General features: G+C 39.4%; 1 protein-coding gene across 1 annotated transcript in view; it reads left to right on the forward strand.

Moving 5' to 3' along the window:
• Window positions 1-24,251, forward strand: part of PRKAR2B (protein kinase cAMP-dependent type II regulatory subunit beta) — a 109,418-nt gene that overhangs the window by 48,159 nt on the left and 37,008 nt on the right. The window contains exon 3 of the mRNA XM_052638811.1: window positions 22,251-22,303. Coding sequence (XP_052494771.1) covers window positions 22,251-22,303 — 53 coding nt within the window. The remainder of the gene's footprint in view (window positions 1-22,250; window positions 22,304-24,251) is intronic.

Below are 24,251 nucleotides of genomic sequence, written 5' to 3' on the forward strand. Positions count from 1 at the left end.
GCTCCAGGGGGTTTTCCCAACCCAGGGATCAAACCTGAGTTTGTGTCTCTTACATTGGCAGGCCAGTTCTCCACTGTGCCACCATACTTAAATTGAAGAAAGTAGGGAAAACCACTAGATCACTCAGGTATAACCTGATCAAATCCCTTATGATTATACAATAGAAGTAACAAATAGATTCAGGGAGTTAGATCTGAGAGACAGAGTGCCTGAAGAACTATGGATGGAGTCTCGTGACATTGTAGAGAAGGCAGTGATCAAGACCATCCCCAATAAAAGAAATGCAAAAAGGCAAATTGGTTGTCTGAGGAGGCCTTACAAATAGCTGAGAAAAGAAGAGAAGCTAAAGGCAAAGGAGAAAAGGAAAGATATACCCATTTGAATGCAGAGTTCCAAAGAATAGCAAGGTGAGATAAGAAAGCCTTTCTCAGTGATGAATGCAAAGAAACAGAGGAAAACAATAGAATGGGAAAGACTAGAGACCTCTTCAAAAGAAATTAGAGATACCAAGGAAACATTTCATGCAAAGATAGACACAATAAAGGACAGAAATGGTGTAGACTTAACAGAAGCAGAGATATTAAGAAGAGGTGACACAGAACTATACAAAAAGATCTTCCTGACCCAGATAACCACGATGGTGTGGTCACTCACCTAGAGCCAGACATCCTGGAATATGAAGTCAAGTGGGCCTTAGGAAGCATCACTACAAACTAAGCTAGTGAAGGTGATGGAATTCCAGTTGAGCTATTTCAAATCCTAAAAGATGATTCTGTGATAGTGCTGCACTCAATATGCCAGCACATTTGGAAAACTCAGCAGTGGCCACAGGACTGGAAAAGGTCAGTTTTCATTCTAATCCCAAAGAAAGGCAGTGCCAAAGAATGTTCAAAATACCGTACAATTGCACTCAATTCACACGCTAGCCAAGTAGTGCTAAAAATTCTCCAAGCCAGGCTTCAACAGTACGTGAACCGTGAACTTCCAGATGTTCAAGCTGGATTTAGAAAAGGAAGAGGAACCAGAGATCAAATTGACAGCATCCATTGGATCATCGAAAAAGCAAGAGAATTCCAGAAAAACATGTACTTCTGTTTTAATTGACTACATCAAAGCCTTTGACTGTGTGAATCACAACAAACTGTGGGAGATTCTTCAAGAGATGGTAATACCAGATCACTTCACCTGCCTCCTGAGAAATCTGTATGCAGGTCAAGAAGCAACAGTTAAAACTGGACATGGAACAACAGACTGGTTCCAAATTGGGAAAGGAGTACGTCAAGGCTGTATATTGTCACTCTGCTTATTTAACATATGCAGAGTACATCATGCAAAATGCTGGGCTGGATGAAGCACAAGCCGGAATCAAGATTGCCAGGAGAAATAGCAATAATCACAGATACACAGATGATGCCACCCTTATGGCAGAAAGTGCAGAAGAACTAAAGAGTCTCTTGATAAAAGTGAAAGAGGAGAGTGAAAAAGTTGGCTTAAAACTCAACATTCAGAAAACTAAGATCATGGCATCTGGTCACATCACTTCATGGCAAATAGATGGGAAAGAATGGAAACAGTGACAGACTTTATTTTGGGGGGCTCCAAAATCACTGCAGATGGTGATCGCAGCCATGAAATTAAAAGATGCTTGCTTCTTGGAAGAAAACCTATGACCAAGCTAGACAGCTTATTGAAAAGCAGAGACATTACTTTGCCAGTGAAGTTCCATCTAGTCAAAGCTATGGTTTTTCCGCTAGTTGTGTGTATGTGAGAGTTGGACGATAAAGAAAGCTGAGTGCTGAAAAATTGATGCTTTTGAACTGTGGTGTTGGAGAAGACTCTTGAGAGTCCCTTGGACAGAAAGGAGATCCAACCAGTCAATCCTAATGGAAATCAGTCCTGCATATTCATTGGAAGGACTGATGTTGAAGCTGAAATTCCAATACTTTGGCCACCTGATGTGAAGAACTGACTTATTCGAAAAGACCCTGATGCTGGGAAAGATTGAAGGCAGGAGGAGAAGGGGATGACAGAGGATGAGATGGTTGGATGGCATCACCGACTCAATGGACATGAGTTTGAGTAAGCTCCAGGAGTTGGTGATGGACAGGATGGCATCACCGACTCAAGGGACATGAGTTTGAGTAAGCTCCAGGAGTTGGTGATGGACAGGGAGGGCTGGCGTGCTGCAGTCCATGGGGTGACAAAGAGTTGGACACAACTGAGCAACTGAACTGAACTGAACTGTGCCGCCTGGAAAGCCCGTCAGTGCTTCCTATAACACACACAATAGCCCAAGTTCTTACCAAGACTTTTGAGAGCCTTCCTCCTACTATAAAAAAAAAACACCCATACATTTCTAACTATAAGGTTCTAACAACCTTATTCTGTATGTTATGGGAAATGTTAAATTTTTTTTGGTCAGAGATATATCATGCCTAGGAATGGTCAAGGTAGAATCTTGACATTTCAAAATAGATCAATACTGTCCTCCTCACCCCTTTTACCTTAGCTGTTACCTGGAAACAGATTGAGAAGTGGTGATCTCTTGCTAGGGATAGCCACATGGAACATTTAGACTGCCTTACTCAGGTGTGTGAACCAGGAAGAATTGAAGTAAGTAGGGTTAGACTGTCAGCCCATCCTGCTGTTATTGACATATGTATTATGTGTGTTACAAACCTGACAGTTTGGTGTTACAATTGTTGCTTTGTGCAATCTTGTCTTTTAAAGTAAAATTAAGAGAAAAAAGAGCAAGCAAATGTATTTATGCAGTCTTTTATATTTATTCAAGTGTTAACCTTTTTCTGCTGCTCTTCCTTTTTTCTTGCTAATTTGAGTTAGCATCTGGTGTCATTTCCTTTCCGCCTGAAAGGCTTCCTTTAGTGTCTCTTGTAGGGCCCATCTGCTGGCAGCAAATCTTGTTAGTCTTTGTTCTGCTGAGAATGAATTCATTCCACCTTTGTTTTTAAAGGATAGTTTTGCTGGATATGGAATTCTTGTGAGACAATTTTTTTTTTCTTCCCATTTAGCAATTTGAATATGCTATCAGCACCTTCTTATTTCTGTTGTTTCTGAAGAGAAGTTAACCATTGTTTTATTATTCTCTTATATATGATAACTCTTTTTTTTTTTACTATTTTGAAATTTTAATTTGTTTTTGACTTTAACAGTTTAACTGAAATGTGCCTAGGTATGTGTTTGTTTGTATTTATTCTAGGGTAGGGCTCATTGAACTTCTTGGATCTGTAAGTTCAGTTTTCATAAAGTTTGGGAGTTTTTTAGCCATTATTTCTTCTTGTGTTTCCTACCCTTTCCCTCTTTTTGTGGAACTGCCATTATATGCAGGTTAGTATGCTTGATGTTATCTTATGGGTCTTTGAGGCTTTCTTCCTTTTTATTCATTCTTTTTTCTCTCCGTTTTTTAGATGGAATTGTTTCTATTGATCTTTCTTCACGTTTCTAGATTCTTCCTTCTCCCAGCTTAAACCTAGTGAACCCATCTAGTGAATTTTTCATCTCAATTATTGTACTTTTCAATTTCAAATTTTCATTTGGTTCTTTTTCATAATTTCTACCGCTTTATTGAGATCTCTTTGTTGAGTTATTGTCATCATACTATAATTCTTTAAATATGATTCCTTTAGTTACAAAGCATCATGGTTTATTTTGAAGTCTTTGAGAAGTATTAACAGCTGGATCCACTTAGAGTCAGTATCTGTGGACTGCTTTTTTCCTGAGCATGGAACACACTTTCCTGTTTCTTTATATGCCTTGAAAGTTTGCTGAGAACCAGCATTTCAGATTTTATTTTGTAGTAATTCTTAATTCTGATTTACTCCCTCTCAGACTTCTTGTTGCTCTTTTTTCGTTTAACAGCTTTGCTGGGCTGAATTTATGGACTCTGTTTCCACCATGGTGTGTGAATGCTAATGTCTCTGATTTATAAAATTTTTAATTAAAGAAACATTAACCCTGGATCTCCAGTATTAGCTCCTGTATCTGCATGGCTTAGTGGTAAGTCCATCATTGGTTAGAGGTTATTTACAAATGCCTTGAGCTGATGGATATGTGTGTGAGTTGGGGAGCATGTTCAAATTTCAGACAGGTTTTTCCCCCCTCTGATAACCATCAGTCTATCTTCTGTGTTTCTAAGTTGTTTTTTTGTTTGAAGATTCTCAACATGTGATATCATAACAGCTTTTATCTATGTCTGCCTTACTTCACTTAGCATAATGGCCTCATGGTCCATCCGTGTTGTTGCAAATGTCAAGATTTCCTTCCTTTATGCTGAATAGTATTCCATTGTATATAAATATCACATGTTCTTTGTGCATTCATCCATGGGTGGAGATTTAGATTGCTTCCAAGTCTTGGCTATTGTAAATAAATACAGTGAACATTGGGGTGCAAATATCTTCGTGAGAAAGATTTCATTTTCTTCAGGTAAATACCCAGAAGTGGAATTGCTAGATTGGATGGTAGTTCTATTTTTAATTTTTTGAAGAACTTCCATACTATTTTCCATAGTGGCTGCACCAATTCAGCAGGGGTCCAATTTAGCACAATGGGTCTCTTTTCTCCACATTCTCAGCATCACTTGTTATTTCTTGTCTTCTTGATAATAGCCATTCTAACAGATGTGAAGTGATACTTTATTGTGGTTTTGATTTGCATTTCCCTAGTAGTTAGTGATGTTGAGCATCTTTTCATGTACCTGTTGGCCATTTGTATGCCTTTTTTGGAAAAAAAAAAAAAAGTCTCGTTAGATCCTGTGCCCATATTTTAATTGGATTTTTTTCTCTTTAGTTGTTACAGGTAGTTTTACAGTGTTTCCCAGCTTCTGGCTGCCATGTTTGTCTTCTCTGCATGTGCTGTCGCCTCATGGACCCAGAGAGGTAGATAGCTTGGACCCTGTCCCATTTCTCCTGTGTGCCCACACAGCCTTCCAGTGGGCCATGGTTGTTTGGATAGATTTCGAAGCTCTTCTGTGGTTGTCTCACTTTTTAAAATTTGTTTAGTCTGTTGGTCTGATACTTGCTGCAGCTGAGACCACAATCTCCAGCTAGGTAACCTGCTAGTCTTGCTGTTTGTCTGCCTCCGTGATTGCCATTACCAACTGTGTTGCTGGGCATGGATTTTTTGCACTTCACTTTTCATCAAGTTAGCCTCCCTCAGCAGCAAAGCAGGTAGAACTATGCTGCTGATCATGCTGGACTTGGGGGGCCAGGATTGCAGTCTCAAGCAGGAATGCCATAGATTCTCTGTGAAATAATTGAAAAAACGTATATTGGTCTCTATCCCCATTTCCTGGTACAGGGTTCCTAAAACCTTTGTGATATTCTAGGTTGCAAGAGCACTAGACGCATCTTTTGTTCTAATGTTTGGTCTTTGATCTTGGTTCCTAACACAGAGCTCCCAAATCCTTTGAACTTTCCTGAGTGATAGGAATGTCTTAGTTCTAAAGAGAAGACTTTGGATGGGCTTGGGGATAGCTTCAGGATGGGAGCTGGTTACCTGAAACACCCCGCCAGGATTAGAAGCTTGGGACTTGCAGCCCCATCTGCCGTCCTCTGGGAATGGGAAAGGTGCTGGAGATTAAGTTAATTATTAATCATGGCTACATGATGAAGCTTCTGCATAAGTTGCCAAAGTACAGGGTTCAGTGAACACATCTGTATGCTGAGAGGGTGATGCACCCCAACTCCCTGGGGACAGAAGTTCCTGCACTCGGAGCCCTTCCAGCCATGTCCTCTCTCTCTCTTCTGCCTGGACCCTTTATTGTATCCTTTAGTATATAATAAACTGCTAAGCATGTTTCCCTGAGTTTTATGAGCTGGGCTAGCAAATGATCAAGTCCAGGGAGGGGGTCATGGAGACCTCCCATATATAGCCACTTTGGACAGAAGTTGTGGGTAATCTGGGGACTCACTACCTGTGATTGGCATCTGAAGTGGGGGTGGTGTTGTGGGACTGAACTCTTGACTTATGGAATCTGATGCTCACTCCAAGGAGCTAGTGTCAGAACTGAAGGGAACTGTTGGACACCTGGCTATTGAAAGAGGATTGGTCAGTGTGGGAATCAGCTCTCACTTGGGTATCAAGAGTGCTGTAGATGTGGTGGTGGAGGGAGTAAAGGAAGAACTCAGGAGTGTTTTCACAGCCCCACTGTTCTAACTTAGGGTTCAGTAGTATTTCATGAATAAATGCTTCTTTGTAGGCCTTTAATTGATTTCCAGAGTCCTGAAATGTTTTTGTTTTATATTTTTTGTGAAAATCATATTTTATCATTGCTTTGGGAGTGAGGATTTGCCATACTCCTTCCTCTCTTGTTCTGAACGCCTGAAGATGTTTTTAAAGTATTCAGGTGTAGAGCAAGCCATTTTATTATCAGATTGAGGTAGACACCAAGTCAGTATTTTTATTTTGTGTGAAAAGCTTTATTAGAAAGAGTTCAGGTTTATAATAGTATGATTAATGAGTTTTTTATAGCTGCTTTCTAATAAGTTTTCATACCTGGATTCTGCCAGTTGAAGAAGCTGTATGTTTTTTAGGAAGTATTAAATTATAAAAATAATTTTGAAGAGAGATTAGATGCATTTAAAAAAAAGACTGATTTTTAGCAAAGTAACATGTGTTTTGTTTTTAAGTCCTTTTGTGTTTAAGATATTAATGTTTCATAGCGTTTTACAGTCATCTCTTTATGGGAAAGAAATCCTTTACTTCTTATTATAAACATATAGTATATTCTTTGTTGAAAAGAAGAAAACCTAGGAAGGCACAAATAGGAAAATCAGAAGCATCACAGTCATACTGCCAAGAAACAACCACCATATGAAGAACGCTGGTGTCTCTTCTACAGGCCTCGTGCATACAGTCCGTCTTCTTGAGTCATTCATCTATCTTGAAACTTGCTTTTTAAAAAACGAACAAAATAAAAACCTAATTCTGATTTGGTGAACATCTTCCTATGTTGTTAGATATTTTTGTAAAACACAGGTTTTTAAATGCTGCATAGTACATCAGTACTGCCTAAGGAAAACTATCAAAATTTGTTTTCTGTTGGCAATTTATGTTTCTTCTGCTTTCAGCTGTCAGCATCTCTTCAGATTAGATTACTTCAAGAGCACTTGTTGAATTGGGCATGAACATTTTCAAGGCTTTTAATAAATATTTTTAGACAAACTCCTCCATCTCCACTCTAACCCCTGCTTAGAGTTTCACCAGCAATATGTGCAAAAGTTCACACTAAGATGTGCATACTCTTCAAAACTAAATTTTAGTGAAATCATATAATTGTGCTAATTAATTAAACTTAAAATGTCTAAGTGTGGGACTTCCCTAGTGGTCCAGTGGTTAAGAATCCACCTTCCAATACAGGGGATGCAAGTTCCATCCCTGGTTGGGGAACTAAGATCCCACATACCAAGGGACAACTAAGCCCTCGAGCCACAACTAGAAAGAAGCCCGTGCACCCAACATGCTGCAACTAAGACCAGACGTAGCCAAATAAATAAAAATTAGAAAAGAAACCTATGGCTGATTCATGTTGATGTTTGGTAGAAGAAACCAGTGCAATACTATAAAGCAATTATCCTTCACTTAAAAATTAAAAAAAAAAAAAATGTCTAAGTGCTATTTTATTTCTGTATATCCTATCTTGTCTTTATATCATTTGTTAAAATTTAAAATTCTTTAAAATTCATAATAATTTATTGTCTAATGCATCTTGGCTTTTTAAAGTTTCCCTTTAAAAAAATAGAAATGGAATTTTTCTTTTCTCAGAGAAGAAAATCCTATTAAACTATTTATTAGGATTAATTTCTTTTGATTTTAAATAATGAATATGCTAGATTAGATTACTTTCATATATATATGCTTTAAATGTTAATATGACTTGTTCTGTTATATTTAGATGATATTTTTCTAAAATAAAATCAAAATTCTTGTTACACTTCTGATAATCACATAGAATTAATTGAAAGATATTCCTGTAATACTACATTTAGTTTTTTTTTTTTACTGAATCTGAAAGCTGTGAACTATTTTCCTGTAACTCTGACTATATTTAAGTCCAGATTTCACATCTAAGAATTGTCAAATGATACTGGTTTTGAAAATTTATTAATAAATTAGAAGAATCTGTAGTTTTTCTGTTCCTGTAATTCTCTTATAGGTACATGTTAGGCAATGTTGGTCTCAAAAACAATAGGCAAAATTATTTTTAAGTCTTAAATATTTAAAACTTATTTTAAGGTTTAAGATAAATTTAAAAAATGTCTGCTGTATCTGAAGGGCAAAATAATATTTTGATAAATATAAGTGTACCGTTCATTATCAGCTGGAATTTATTTATATTACTTTAATGTGATTCAAGATCTCAGAGCAAAATAAAGTGCCAAGAGGTGATCACATTATCTGAACAATAGAACATTTGCACAAACTCTTAAGAAACTATTTGTTGGTCTTTTGATCAGAAGGTTAGAATTCTTTTCTGATTTCTCCTCGTCTATTAATTTCCAAAAGTCCACAATATGCATCAAATACACTGTTTGAAGTCTTTCTTAGACTATTTTCAGCAGGGCATAAACATAAGGTTTATTGCGCTACAGTCCTATAGTACAAACAGATCCACTTGCTGTCCACTGCTTAACAGTTCTGGAGGAATTTTAGTGACTAGCAGCAAGCACATACATGGGCTTTAAAATATTAATGGTTTGCAAAATATGTTCTCCTCAGAAATATTTTTAAACCTCTATTATTGTATCTGTTTATTTCACCTTTGTTTGTATGTAAGGTATTACTCTTTTTCTTAAAGAAAATTTATTTGGAATATATGATCTGGAAAATACCCAGAAATTAGGTCCTTTGATTACCTGCACTTGACCTTTCTCAGATCTTCACGTTGTTAATTTTCGTGTATTCTTCCTGAAGGAAGGAACATCTGTAGGTACAGGGGGACCGTTGTTTCCTGTGAAAGAGAGTGAGGGCTCATATGGTATATCCTCCATTCTCTGAATCCCACAGGTTATTCATGGTCTCTGAACAGTATCACTGTGTAGAATATTTGAGCCTGTCCTGTTTCTCACAGAAACACGTCATGTTGATCGACATGATTCTTTTTATAAATCTGTCGATTGCTCTGTCCTCTTAATTGTACCATACTCCTTATGACTGAGTTAATTATTAAAAGAAGTGATGGATGTTTTATATAGATTGAATGTATATTCAGTATGTAGTGGAAAGAAAATGGCTTGGGAATAGATGCAGTGACAGAGTCCATGTGGTGGTGGTGGTGGTGCCCAGTTGTATCCAGCTCTTTGCAAGCCCATGGGCTGTTGCTGGGCAGGCTCCTGTCTCCATGGGATTTCCCAGGCCGAATGCTGGAGTGGGTTGTCATTTCCTACTCCAGGGGTCTTCCCATCCCAGGGGTTGAACTCACATGTCTTGGATCTCCTGCATTGACAGGCAGATTCTTTATAACTGTGCCACCTAGGAAGCCTACTTACTTCATAACTAAAGTTTCTAATTACTTAGGAACCCAAATCTAGAATAAAAATTTACTTATCATGTGTATATGGGTTGTGACATAGTTAGTTCATTGCTTTTCCTTTGGAGACATTTTTGAAGAAAAATTTACAGTTAAAAAATATATAGTTGATATACAATATTATGTTAGTTTTGAGTTTACTACATAATGACTTGATTTTGCATATGTTATGAAATGATCACTAGGATAAGTCTATTAATCATCTGTCTGCACACAAAGTTCTTATAATACTGTTGACCATTTCCTTATGTTGTACATTACATCCCTATGACTTATTTATTATATAACTGGAATTTTGAACCTGTTAATGCCCTTCACTTATTTCATCCACCCCAATGCCTCCCTTCTGACATTCACCTGTTTGTTCTCTGTGTCTGTGAGTCTGTTTTAGGTTTGGTTTGGTTGTTTTGCTTCTTAGATTCTGCATGTAAATCAAGTCATACAGTATTTGTCATTATTTATCTGAATTACCTCACTTAACATAATGCCCTCTAGATCCTTGCATGTTGTCACAAACGGCAAGATTACATTTTGAATGGCTGTGCAATATTTCACTGTCTGTGGAATATCGCACATCTCTATCCATTTGTCTATTAATGGACACTTAGGTTGTTTCTACATGTCTTTTAAAGACAGATTAAAGAATGTTTTGAGTTCTGTTGCTTTACTTGTGAGGTATGAATGGTTCCTGAGAGTATAATCACTTGAAGCGTGGTATACAGGTGGAGGAAAATTGTTTTTAGAAACAAACTGTGGATAGGAATGGGTCAATTATATAATCTTATTCTAAATCTCTCTCTTAAAGGGCAACAAAAATAATGATTTTGTGATGAATCAGGGTGGTTTAGTGAAGTGTTGAATAGATAGTGAAGTTGCTTAGTCGTGTCTGACTCTTTGCGACCCCATGGACAGTAGCCAACCAGGCCCCTACGTCCATGGGATTTTCCAGGCAAGAATACTGGGGTGGATTGCCATTTCCTTCTCCAGGGGATCTTCCGACCCAGGGATCAAACCCAGGTCTCCCGCATTGTAGGCAGACGCTTTACCGTCTGAGCCACCAGGGCTTCTAAAATACTTATGAGATAATATATTTTCTAGTGGAAGTAACAGGAAAAAATTTGTAAAAATTTTTTAAAATTGGTAATTATATGTTTGACACTTTAGGAGCCTACATGAATGAAGATTTAAAACAATGTTTTATAAAAAGAGTGAAGTAAAGCCATTTACAGCAACATGGCTGTAAACGAAGTGAAGTCAGTCAGACAAAGACAAATATATGATATCACTTATATGTAGAATCTTTAAAAATGATAGTAATGAACTTATTTACAAACAAAACAGAAACAGACTCATAGATTTAGAAAACAAATTTATGGTTAAGAGGGGGAAAGAGGGGGAGGGATAAATTAGGAGGTTGGGATTAACATATACATGCCACTATTATATATATAAAATAGATAATCAACAATGACCGACTATATACTACAGGGAATTCTACTCAATACTCCATAATAACCTACATGGGAAAATAGTCTGATAAAGAATAAATATATGTATATGGATAACTGAATCATTTTGCTATATTTCTGAAACTAAGACAACATCATAAATCAGCTATACTCTAATATAAAATAAATTTTTTTAAATTCAGAAATTTATGCAGAACCAGAAGGTGATTTTGAGGGGCTGATTTTTAAAGCCCTGTTGATATCCTTAGGGAGAGGTAAAACCAACTAGATTAAGTGGAAGGTGTGTGTTTAATCGTTTCACCAAGACAAGATTATACAGTTAAGTACCTTGGCTAAAATCTTTAAATTAATTTTTCTGACATGAACATAATTGATCTGGAAATTAAATATTAACTTAAGTACTATTCAGTGAAGCCTGCCAGCATTACTGCAAGATAGGTACTGTAAGAAACGCAGCGGGAAGAAGGAACCACCCCCATGGACCGTTGTTCAGGGCCCTTTATTGGGCGGTCGCTCTCAGGCAGAACTCCCTGGGCGGGTAAGCAGGGAAGCGAGGGGCATCTGCGAAGCAAAGGGAGTCTGCGAGGTGTGAGGGGGTGGGGAAGGGTTTTATAGCCCGGGCCGGGCCTCCCATATAAGGAAGAAAACGCGGGCTCAGCGGTGATTGGTGTCCAAGGGCTCCGTGTCAGCTCCTGATTGGACGGCGAGGGCTTCGTGTCAGCTCCTGATTGGTCGGCTTGGTTGCCGGCCCGTCTCCGGGGCTTGTCTGCAGCGCCCTCTGCCGGGACATGTCCTGACATGCCCGGGCATGCCTCAACACGCCTGACCTTTCCCTGACCTTTCATCCTGACCTCGCCCTGACCCTTCATCCTGGCCTTGCCCTGACCTTTCAGGTACAGGTTGTATTTATATTGCTCGTTTTGTAGCTAAAATCTAGGCAGTAACATGGTAGATTATAACAGCTTCTAATATTTTGATGCAGGAAATAGGATATTAAGTTGTACATTAAATAGCTGAATGGTCAATTAATATTTGAAAAGCACTTTTAAGGAAATGGTAATGATTCTTTTCAGAGTTGATGAGCCTTATAGATTTTTAAGTTAGGAAGTTTTTCTCCCTATTTGTACATAAACTGTGAGGTTGATTTCAGTATCTCTTCTCTCACCTTATAAGCCCCTAAAAAGAAACAGGGATAGGAAGGCGTGGGTTCAGGGCCTTTACAAGGTAGGATTGCACTTCCCTGTCTCTCTGGAAAGATCATGCTGCTTGTCCTGTGAAATGTGGTGTACATACCTTCTTGGCAGAGGTGACGTGTCACTTCCACACTGATGCTTTGGGAACATAGGGGAGGAAAATTTCTCCAGTACCCTCTTTGGGTCTCTGGCAGGGCTTAAGAATTAAACTGATACAAGATTAACACAAGAAAAGCATACAAATTTTTATTGAATTTTTACATATACATAGGAACCTTTGGGACTGCCCAGTTGGTGCTAGTGGTAAAGAACCCACCTGTCAATGCAGGAGACATAAGAGACATGGGTTTGATCCCTGGGTCGGGAAGATCCCCTAGAGGGGCCTGGCAACCCACTCTAATAATATTCCTGCCTGGAGAATCTCATGAACGGAGAAGCCTGGCGGGCGTCCTTGAGGTCTGAAAGAGTTGGATACAACTGAAGCAACTTAGCTGCAGCAGGAGCCTTCACAAGAAAATGAAGACCCAAAGAAGTGACCAGAACAGGAGACTTTAATATCTTCTAGACAAAGGAAAAATAAATTTGTGAAGAGTTGACATGACAGAGGAATTTGAGCTGTGGGCAGTAACTGGTAAAGGAGAAGCAAGGTTTGTTTATACAGCCTTCTCTGCCTGTAGTAAGAATGTTTCTTTTCCTCCTGGTATAGGCAGAAGAAGGTACTTTTCACATGGGAGGTTATCTCTTCTTTCAGGGAAGAAGGCTGGGGAGAGGGGTGAAGGTCAGAGTGACTTTCCTGCTTTTGACATTTTCGCAAACTCCTTCAGCCTTAAATGGTATGTCAGAGTGCCACGTTTTGAGGTACTGTGTTTTGGGGTGCCATGTCTTGAGCCCCATTAGTAGCCAGTGAGTAACTTGGCACTGTCTTGGAGACTGGTGACATTCTAAATGGAGGCAGTTCTGTGGACCTTCAGGCCTCTATGAAGACCACAGGGGTTTCCCACCGTCCTGAGATAGACGTTCAGGGTAAACAAGATGTAAACTTCTGTTTTTTTAAGTCATGATGATTTGGGGATGCTTGTTACTGTAGCATAAGCTAGTCTACCCTGACAGATGCAATTTCCTTAGGTCTAAGCGTCAAAAAAGAGATACCAGAATAACTATTCATGTCTTCCACTATTTTTGTTAACATTTACTACGTGCCATTCATTCTTCCAAGTTCTAGAAATAGAGCAGTGAACAAAATCTTCTCTTCTCAAGAAACTTCTTCCCATCCTTCATTGTTAGTTTAGGGAGTCCCTTCTTCTGCAAAGCCTTGTTCTCTGAGCAGCAGGCCACCTCTTTCTCTTCCTCGCTCCTGTGCACTTTGCACACACCTTCGTTGTGGCATTGATGGTATCGTGGTTATTCTGTCTTGCTTTCTAGGCTGTGATCGCCCAGAGAACAAGTAGTTTATACATGGTACATCATTATATGTAGTATTTACCAACAAGGAAACAAGGATCTACTTATAGCACAGGCAGTGGTACTCAATACTTCTAATGACTATAATGGGAAAAGATTCCATTTGGATTAATTTATATAAATTAAAAGTTATATATGCAGAATATATAATAATAAAATATATATATATAACTGAGTCACTTTGCTATATACCTGAAACTACCACAGTATTATAGATCAACTATATTTCAGTAAATATTAAAAAAGTACTATAAATATATAGACATAGCAAATTACATAGTCTAATATAGAGTGATAATACATATACTTTGCATTGTTCTCCCTGCATCACCTCCCACATTTCAAACACTATTTTTTTAAGTGAGTAAGTTCAGACTTCCCGTGGGTCATTTTGCTTGTGATTTGGGATCAAAGTGTGAACTTCTGTTTTTGGACATATTATTCAAATGCCTTTGCTTTGAGAATTACGTGTTAAGATATCTGATTGCTGATGTGTCACAGTGGATAGGTACCAGATTGTCTGGGCAAAAATGTGACTGAAGAGGGGAGGGGGGTGTCTATGGCTTGTCGTCATGCCTCTTCCTTTTACTTAGTTATAACTAGTGTACTCCTATACCAGTGTGTCTCAGTCTTATATTTATTATTGCCTCTGCCTCCAAGTCTGTTTTAGTCTTTTTTCCCCCTAACTGTCGCCTCCATGAGATTTTAGTACAACAGATATACTGTGTATCTGGTTAAGTATTGTAGGAATCCCTATTCTTTATATGGAAAAAAGGGCTTCCCTGGTGGCTCAGTGGTAAGATCCACCTGTCAATGCAGGAGACCCAGGTTTGATCCCTGGGGTTGGGAAGATCCCCTAGAGAAGGAAATGGCAACCCACTCCGGTATTCTTGCCTGGGAAATCCCACAGAGAGAGGAGCCTGGTGGGCTACAGTCCATGGGGTCACAGAAGAGAAGGACACTACTGAGCAACTAAACAACAATTGTATGTATATCTATGGTTTATATGGAAGCAAAGTAAAGTAAAAGTAAAGTTTGGTTTTTGCCCCTTCCCCCAACTAATCTTGTTTGAAAATGCATGCCTTAAACTAGTATTTGTAAAAGGTACTTTTTTTTTCTCTTTGTAGGAGCTCATTTCCACTTCAATAAGCTAAGTTTAACCACATTGCATCAGAACTCTGTTGTCTAATACACCTGTGCTTTTATAATAGCTTTATTTCAAGCTGATTATCATTTAAGTATGCTGAAATCTTAGTGCGTTGAGAACACTGGGGAAGTAAATTTTACATATTTTGCAGAAGTCCATTTTTCCCCTAGGTTTTCGACCTCTGAAGCACGCAGTCTTTCTCTGCAGGCCACATTTGCTTTTGATTCCTTCCGCAAATATTTATTGAGGCTGTACTGTGTGCAGGGCTCCGTGCCGGGTGCTGAGGCCCAGTGGCTCATGGAGCTGGGCCTGCTTCCTTTATTCTTTGTTGGCTTTTTCAGAACTCACAGGGTAAACTTGTCCAGGGCACAGTTGTTTTGACTGTACTGATTTTTATACATTCCCCAACAAAGTATAGTGGGCACTTGGTGAAAAACCCTGGGAGTTGGTGTAATCCCTTGTGCAGTATAAAAAGAAAAAGATACTTGGTCCTGGTGCCTGGCACAGAGTTCCTAAAACCCTGGGGATCTCCTGATTTCTTTGGTGTGCTCACTAGAGTTTCTTGGCTGAGGGGCTTCTGGATAGCTTCAGAATGGGGGCTGGTCCCAGAAAGACCAAACTGTGATTGGAAGCTTGGAACTCAGTCCAGCCTCGGAGTATGGGAAAGGGACTGGAGATGGAGGTTAATCACCAAAGGCCACTGGTTTAACCAAAGGCCACTGGTTTGTGCCCATGTAACAAAACCTCCATAGAAACCCCTAAACAACCAGCTGCAGAGAGCTTGCAGACTGGGGAGCACAGCACGAAGCTGGGAGGGTGGCATCCGGAGAGGGCGTGGAGGCTGCGCCCCTCCCACCATATCTCACCCTGTACTTCTCATCCTTTTGGCTATTCTTGAGTTGTATTCTTTATAATAAACCAGTAAGAGAAAGGCAAGTACTTTCCGAGTTTTGTGAGTCATTCTACTGAATTATCAAACTAGAGGAGGGTGTTGTGGGAACCCTCAGTTTATAGCTGGTTGGTCAGAAGTATGGTAGCCTGGGAATTGTGATTGATGCCTAAAGTGGGGGCAGTCTTGTGGGACTACTGCTTCAACTCTTGGGATATAATGCTAACTTAGGGGTAGGTAGTGTCAGAATTGAAGTGAGTTTTTGGACACCCTATTGGAAATGATGTTGGAAAAGACAATGTGCTTTTAAATATAGGAAAATGGAATAAATATAGGAATATTTGGCCCTTGTCTGTCACATTGTGTGTGTGTGTGTGTGTGTGTGTGTGTGTGGGTGGGTGGGTGGGTAGTGCATGAAAAGATTGAGGGCCAAGTCCCACAAGATGCAGACCCAATATATAGTTTTCACTTTTCTGTCCTGCAAACCCTGGCATTTGTCTGGCTATGCTAGTACACATTATACTGTCTGCAATGTAGGAAACTACTAAAATTCTTAGAGCATTCTAGATTACTAATGTATTATCCAAATACATAAATACACAACTTGGCAGGAAAACTCAACATAGGGTTCACATAAAGAAGAAGGCTCTTTTTCTCTTAACTGTGTAATTGCCAAACAGAATAGAGTATATAGTTTCAGGCTCAATTTCAGATTTCCCAGGAGGGATGGGGTACACTTGAAAAAAAAATTCAAGGCAGCTCAGGGTATCTGGAGGCTTGGGCTTAAGGGTCTATCCAGATATAGAGTCTTTCATTCATTCATTTCTTGCATAGGTATTCACTAAGCTCCTAACCTCTGTGCCAGGTCCTTTGGTGAACAAGATGGAAGGTCCTCATTTTCACTCATCCTCTCTGTTCCCATTTTTTTGGACAAATAGTATACAAAGAACAACTTTTTATTCATTCATTCTATGTATTTTTGTTTGAGAGTCTATAATACAGGTCGATTATTGGGTGATATTTAAAAGAGACATCATCTCTGCCCTCGAGGACCTTCAAGCTTGTTTGTTCATCAGTCATTCTTTCAAAAAATGTGCACTGAGCCAGTCACTGTGCCAGGTTGGTGCTTTTCATGGTTGTTTAGTTGCTAAGTTGTGTCTGACTCTTTTGCAACCCCATGGACTGTAACCTGCCGGGCTCCTGTGTCTGTGGGATTTCCCAGGCAAGAATACTGGAATGGGTTGCCATTTCCTTCTCCAGGGGTTCTTCCCAACCCAGGGATTGAACCTGCGTCTCCTGCATTGCAGGTGGATTCTTTACCACTAAGCCACTGGTCAGTACTAGGGACATAGAGAAATGAACATAGTTTCCGAAGGGCTACAGTTCTGCCTGGGCGGGGCATAGGTGGTAACCTGTTTGGTAAAGTGTTGGACACGACTGAGTGACTTCACTTTCACTTTTCACTTTCATGCACTGGAGAAGGCAGTGGCACCCCACTCCAGTGTTCTTGCCTGGAGAATCCCAAGGATGGAGGAGCCTGGTGGGCTGCCGTCTATGGGGTAGCACAGAGTTGGACACGGCTGAAGCGACTTAGCAACAGCAGCAGCAGTAGGTGATGGTAATGGACTCTGTCCACACTGCAAAGGGAACACAGAGTGGCGTATCCTAAGTTAGCCCTGTCTAAGCAAGAGGTCAGTGTTTGACTCTTGATCTCACTTTATTTTTTTGGCTTAAACCACAGAAATGTATTTTCTCACAGTCCTGGAGGGTAGAAAGCTAAGAGCAACGTGTCAGCATATTTAGTTTCTCATAAGGCTTCTCTCCTTGGTTTGCAGAAGACCACCTTCTCACTGTGCTGTCTCATGGTCCTTCCTCCACTAGTGTGCATCCTTGGTGTGTCTCTGTGTCCAGAGTTCCTCTTATTATAAAGACACCAGTCAGATTGGATTAGGGCCCAACCTAATTGTTTGATTTTAAGTTAATCACCCATTTAAAGGCTCTGCCTCCAAATACCGACACATTTTGAGGCATTTAGGGGTTAGGGCTTCAATATATAACTTGGAGGGACAAAATTCAGCTTGTAAAAACCAGATTGTAAATATTTTAGGCTTGTAGGCCATAAAGTTTCTGTTGGAACTCACAACTCTGCCATTGATCTGATTTTTCGGCTGGGGCTGAAGAGAAGGGATGGCTTGGAAAGGAGGACGTGGGGGAAATTCCAATCAGAAGAGACTGTGTCAGTGAAAGTAAGGAGGCGTGAGGGCCCCATGGCAGTGTAGGAGGTGCAGTAGATGAGTTTTTTTTTTTTTTTGATGAGTTTTAATATAGTGAAACTACCGCACTTCAGTGCCAGAGCTAAACCTTATAATATTGGAACAACAAATGATTCAATGGAATGAATAGTCCAGAAAGAAATAAATATGTGATAAGGTAGGTTTCACAAATCAGAAGAGTATTAAGTAATAATACTGAAGCAATTGATAAATTATTTAGAAAGAGAATAGATTCTTGCTAGTGACGATTTTTAGTCAGTATTTAGGGGCTTGAAACTTAGAAATTAGAGGATTAAGATTTCCTTCTGTGAACTAAAACTGAAGATCCACATTAATGGGTCAAGGTGCTATATATAACAGGTTACCTTGAAGAACATAATATCTTACAATATCACCTCACTGAACATACAGACACCATTAGAATGGTTGACTTTGTGGTATCCACACTCCCAAGAGCCTCGGCTTTGGTTTAGTGTTCTGCTCGTGTTCTCTTAAGTTTTTTAATTTATGAAAATGGGCCTGTATTTTCACTGTGCACTGAGCCCTGCGAGTTATATATATATCAGTCCTGCCTGTGAGGTTGGTCAGACAGGGATAAAGAAAATTACAGAGCCAAGCTTTAGAGGTAGATACTCTCCTGCTTTTAGGAAAGTTGCGGCAACACAATTCTAGAGTCTGGGCCACGTTCTCAGGACTGTGTGTGTTGCATGTGTGTGCCTTGGGCTGTCCCAGTTCAGTTCAGTTCAGTTCAGTCGCTCAGTCGTGTCCGACTCTTTGCAACCCCGTGAACTGCAGCACGCCAGGCCTCCCTGTCCATCACCAACTCCCTGAGTCCACCCAAACCCATGTCCATCAAGTTGATGATGCCATCCAACCATCTCATCCTCTGTCGTCCCCTTCTCCTCCTGCCTTCCATCTTTCCCAGCATCAGGGTCTTTGCCAATGAGTCAGCTCTTTGCATCAGGTGGCCAAAGTATTGGAGTTTCAGCTTTAGCATCAGTCCTTCCAATGAGCACCCAGGACTGACCTCCTCTAGGACGGACTGGTTGGATCTCCTTGCAGCCCAAGGGGCTCTCAAGAGTCTTCTCCAACACCACAGTTCAAAAGCATCAATTCTTCGGCACTCAGCTTTCTTTACAGTCCAACTCTCACATCCATACATGACCACTGGAAAAATGATAGCCTTGACTAGACGGACCTTTGTTGGCAAAGTAATGTCTCTGGTTTTTAATATGCTGTCTAGGTTGGTCAAAACTTTCCTTCCAAGGAGTAAGCATCTTTTAATTTCATTGCTGCAATCGCCATCTGCAGTGATTTTGGAGCTCAGAAAAATAAAGTCAGCCGCTGTTTCCACTGTTTCCTCATCTATCTGCCATGAAGTGATGGGACCAGATGCCATGATCTTATTTTCCGAATGTTGAGCTTTAAGCCAACTTTTTCACTCTCCTCTTTCACTTTCGTCCACATTAGGCTGTCCCAGACTGATGCATTAAACAGTTTATTTGACAGACTCTCTCCTCCTCCCATCTCCTCACCAAGGAAGCTTTTAATTGTGATTTGACTTCTGTGGTCTTCCTTCAGGGAGAGAGCTGGCTGGTTATGGTGACTCTGTAATAATTCAGGAAGTTAGTTACTAAGCTGGCATCCTGGTGATATTCATCAGTGAGGTTCTTTAATGGGAGCCTGTCCCTGGGAGATGGCCTCCTCCTGTTAGATTTCTGAGGCAGAAGGCTGAGGTCCAGGCATTTTGTTGGTGAATTCACTGAAGCCAGCAAGGGCAGAACAGTGGTTGAGAACAAGCCCTTTCCATAAAAAGGAATGAAGTTCCAGGACCTGCTACAATAAATTAATAATGTGATATACCAAAAACATTGAGTGTACACTTTACATGGGTGAATTGTATGGCATGTGAATTATATCTCAGTAAAGCTGCTTTTTAAAACATTAAAAAAGAAGAAGAATAGGGCGTTTGGAGTGAGCTAGACAGGCCTGGGATCAAATCCTGTGGTTGTACCACATTGTGTGATCTTAGCCAAGATATATAACTATGCCCTGTTCTTTCATCTCCCAAGTGGTGATATGACACCTAGGGTTGTGAGACTGAAGGAGAAAATATACACCTGGTCAAGGCTTCTCATCCTCAGCACTGTTGATGTTTTGGATCAGATCATTCTTTGTTGGAAGGAGGGATGAGGGAGAGCTGTCCTGTGCGTGATGGGGTGTCTCCTAGCTTCCCCCAGCAGCTTAACCCCCTACAGATGTAACAGCCAAAATGTCTCCAGATGTTGCTTAAATGTCATGCTGGGGGACAGAAAAGGCCCTGGTTAAGAATCACTCGCTGGCTAAGGTGTGTAGAACAATGCCTGTAAAAAGAAAGCTACTGGCAGACTTCATAATATTGACAGTCCTTGGACTAAAGATGACAGTACTTCTGAGACCCCTGGAAAGATGTTTGTCAGCGTTTCATCTGTCCTCTGCTCTTTAAATTTCTATGTCCATGCCAGAATCAAGTCCACATGGATTAAAGTGTGTGTGCTAAGTCTCTTCAGTTATGTCTGGCTCCTTGCGACCCTATGGACTGTAGCCTGGCAGGCTTCTCTGTCCATGAGATTCTGCAGGCAAGAGTACTGGAGTGGGTTCCCATCCCCTCCTCTAGGGGATCTTCCCGACCTAGGGATTGAACACGTGACTCTTAGTATCTCCAGCATTGACAGGTGGGTTTTTTACCACTAGCACCACCTGGATTAAAGCATAAATGTAAAAAGGTCTTCCTTTACAAACTGAAAGAAGAGAAGTTACAGATCTGTAAATTTGCAAATAAAAAAGATTTGCAAATACCAAACTCAGAAGCATTGGTACTTTTGTGATGTTTAACGTTGGGTTTAAATCATATTGGGGAATTTTTTTTCTTGATGCCATTACATTAAAAACAAGAAACATGAGTTGCTGCTGCTAAGTTGCTCCAGTTGTGTCCGACTCTGTGCGACCCCATAGATGGCAGCCCACCAGGCTCCCCCGTCCCTGCGATTCTCCAGGCAAGAACACTGGAGTGGGTTGCCATTTCCTTCTCCAGTAATTATAGTTAAAAAGCAAACTGGACGGAATTTCCTGCCGTCCAGTAGTTAGGACTCCGTGCTTTCACTGCCTTGGTCTGAGTTTAATCCATAGTCTCGGAACTAAGATCCTGCAAGCACATAACATAGCCAAAGAAAAAAAGAAAATTGGATAAAATGATTATAATGTCAAACTTGTATTGAGAAACCGGTGTAAATCAAAAAGAAAATAAAATACAGAAGTAAATATCTCAGGCATAGGGACAAAAGAGGATATACAGTCTGCCTACAAACATTTGAAAATTGTTCAAATTCAATAATACTTAAAAATTTAAATCTTTTTTTCATTTAAATTGTCAATAATATCTAACTCTGTGGTACCATTTAGGGGAGTCTCCTCACACATTCCTTATAGAACACTGGATGGGTATAATCCCCCTGCGAAGAAATGTCATGATAAATATGCCTTAAAAGTTGTCATACCTTTTAGCCCCCAAAATAACATTTGGGAATAATTCCACAACATAATCTGAAATGTCGACAAATATTTGTGCATTAAGATATTTACTGCAAGGTTGTTTCAATAGAAGCCAATTTTCTGTCTAGCGTTAAGGGGAGTAGTAAATTGGAGCTTATGATAAATAATTAGCAGTCTTTAAAAAATATTTATAAAATATTTCCAATGGCATGCAGAATTCTTACAGTGTTAAATGAAAAATCAAGTTTTAAAATTTTGAATGCAGTATGAACTGAGCTCAGAATAAAGACTGGAAAGGAATATGCAAAATATTAATGGTATTTATTCCTGGAAGATTGAATTATGGATAATTTATGCAAGTTACTCATAATTGCATGATTAAATTGACCATTTCAAAGCAGACTTAGATTTTGTGTGTGCCTGTTCTTTCCAGTAATTTTTGATCTTAACCATTTCTCCAGCTTGGAAATGAAGGTGAAAGAGGTTAGCTATGTTTCTCTGAGTAAAAGAAAGAAAAGAAGTTATCAGTGCCTAAAAGGACAGCTTTATATTTTAGTAAATAATGTATAAATTGCAATAGCAGACTGGCTTTGGGGGGTAGACTACTTGCCCTGGATGAGGTGGATTCATGCTTTTTCACACCACAGCATTCTTTTTGTTCATTAATTTTTAAAGATATATTTATTGTAGCATGTTTCTTGGTGAAAGAATCTTTAAAATTTCCATGTTTATCTTTACAGTATGTGCAGAAGCTTATAACCCTGATGAAGAAGAAGATGATGCTGAATCCAGGGTATGTAACTTACTGAATACATTAATTTTACATTATACTCTTGTCTTGGATAAGGAAAATAGTAATAGAAAAGATGTTAACAGGCTTATAGATTAACAGAAAGCATAATGGAATTATTTTGACTGTTTCTTTTTGTAGTCTTCTCTCTGATAGCTTACTGCTTCATGTTCTGTGTAGTTACTTTGATCCAAAGCATCTCTCTCTTTGGATAAAACGAAAGATGGACATCATAACTCACTGAAGTTGTGCTTTCATTTCTCTTGCAAAAATACAGCCTGTGATGAAAAATGTTTTTAGCTATCTTTCCCAAAGTGATGTTATTTTTCTTAGATAAGTAAGTATTTCTAGCAAAGAAAAATACTGGGAAAAGACTTTTGCTCTTACTAATTTATCACAACAGATGCTTACTCTGAAACAACAACAGACACAATAAAATTACATCTAGAGTGTCAGTACAGAAGTTATTATTTTCTAAAATCTGTGTATCTGATTGTTTGCTCAGAAACTGATTTGGAGGGCCTAATGTTTTTGTAAGAGTTTGTCTGCTTTGAAACACTTTTTAAGCTGTGTCCTTTTGTTCCATTCTCCTATTACTTATTTAGTAGAAAGTAAACTAAATAGGAGATTACTGAGCCTGGAAATGGAAAGTAATCATTTATTTATTTATTTTTGAGTACATTGCAAACGTTTCTTTTTTTTTCATTTGGTGTTAAAAAATGAAAAGAAAATCTGTTTCTGTAGCTCTGAAAAATACTTCAGTAAGATTGAGTTTTATAGAAAAGCAGAATACTTGAGTCCCTAAGACATTACATCATTAAGCTCCCTGAAATGTAAATAAAATCCAGTGACAGAAAGATCAGGAACCTTAACTGACACAGAAGATTTTGAAGGAAATCCCATTTCACAATTGTCCATGATGGGGACAGTACCAGACTTGCAGTATTCACTTCTGAGAACCAAAACTTACATATTTTTATGAAATCCATAAATTCCAGTCTGAAAATTATGTTGCCTTAGGGTCAAGGTATCATCACTATGTTTAATGTTCTATAACCACCATAATGTGGTCCAAGCAACCCTCCCCTATCCTATTTATGTATTTCAACGAAACAATAATAGGCTAGTTTGAAGACAGCATTGTGTGTGTGTGCATATGTGTGTATGTATATGTGCTCAGTCATGTCCGACTCTTTGCAACCCCATGGACTGTAGCCCTCCAGACTCCTCTTTCCATGCAATTTTCCAGGCAAGAATGCTGAAGTGGGTTGCCATTTCCTACTCCAATCATACTTTGTATTTGTGTATAAATGTATATGATAAAGCTTAGTAATTGAGATGTTTGATGAGCTGGTTTGACTTAGTAAAAATTTAAATTAAAAAGAACATTTAAAAATATAGTTTGAAAGCAATATATGGTATCTCATGGACTCGATGACTGTTAGCTACCATTTGGTCCATGCCATAGGTAAAGTGGTTTGACTGGATCACCCCAACTAATTGCTGACAGTCTTGTTGGGAGGACTATACCAGATAAGAATCATCTGGCTGGGGGAAAGAAACCCCTAATCACATTGAGATTAAAAAACAAAAACATTAGGGAACTATTGGACATGTGCTTGGAGATCTTACAGAATTCCTGAGAGAGTTAAAGAAAACCCCAGGCTGTGGCTAGCAGGCAGGAGCCAGCCCCCTCTGGGGCCCTTTCACAGCACTGGTGTAGCACTTAAGAGTATCAACACTGAAAGGGACTCAGCTGCCACTAGCTCTTAAGTCTCTCAGTTCACAATCCTAGTTTCCTTGTGGAGAGTTTTCACAGACCTGACTTTGGGGTTGGGGGCCACGCCAAGGAGTACAGACTTAACTGGCCTCACTTAAAATGAGGGTATCCTGCAATCCCACTCCTGGGCATATATCCAGAGAAAACTTTAATTCAAAAAGATGCATGTAC

The sequence above is a fragment of the Budorcas taxicolor genome, chromosome 4 (assembly GCF_023091745.1).
Source record: "Budorcas taxicolor isolate Tak-1 chromosome 4, Takin1.1, whole genome shotgun sequence".
Lineage (NCBI taxonomy): Eukaryota > Metazoa > Chordata > Mammalia > Artiodactyla > Bovidae > Budorcas > Budorcas taxicolor.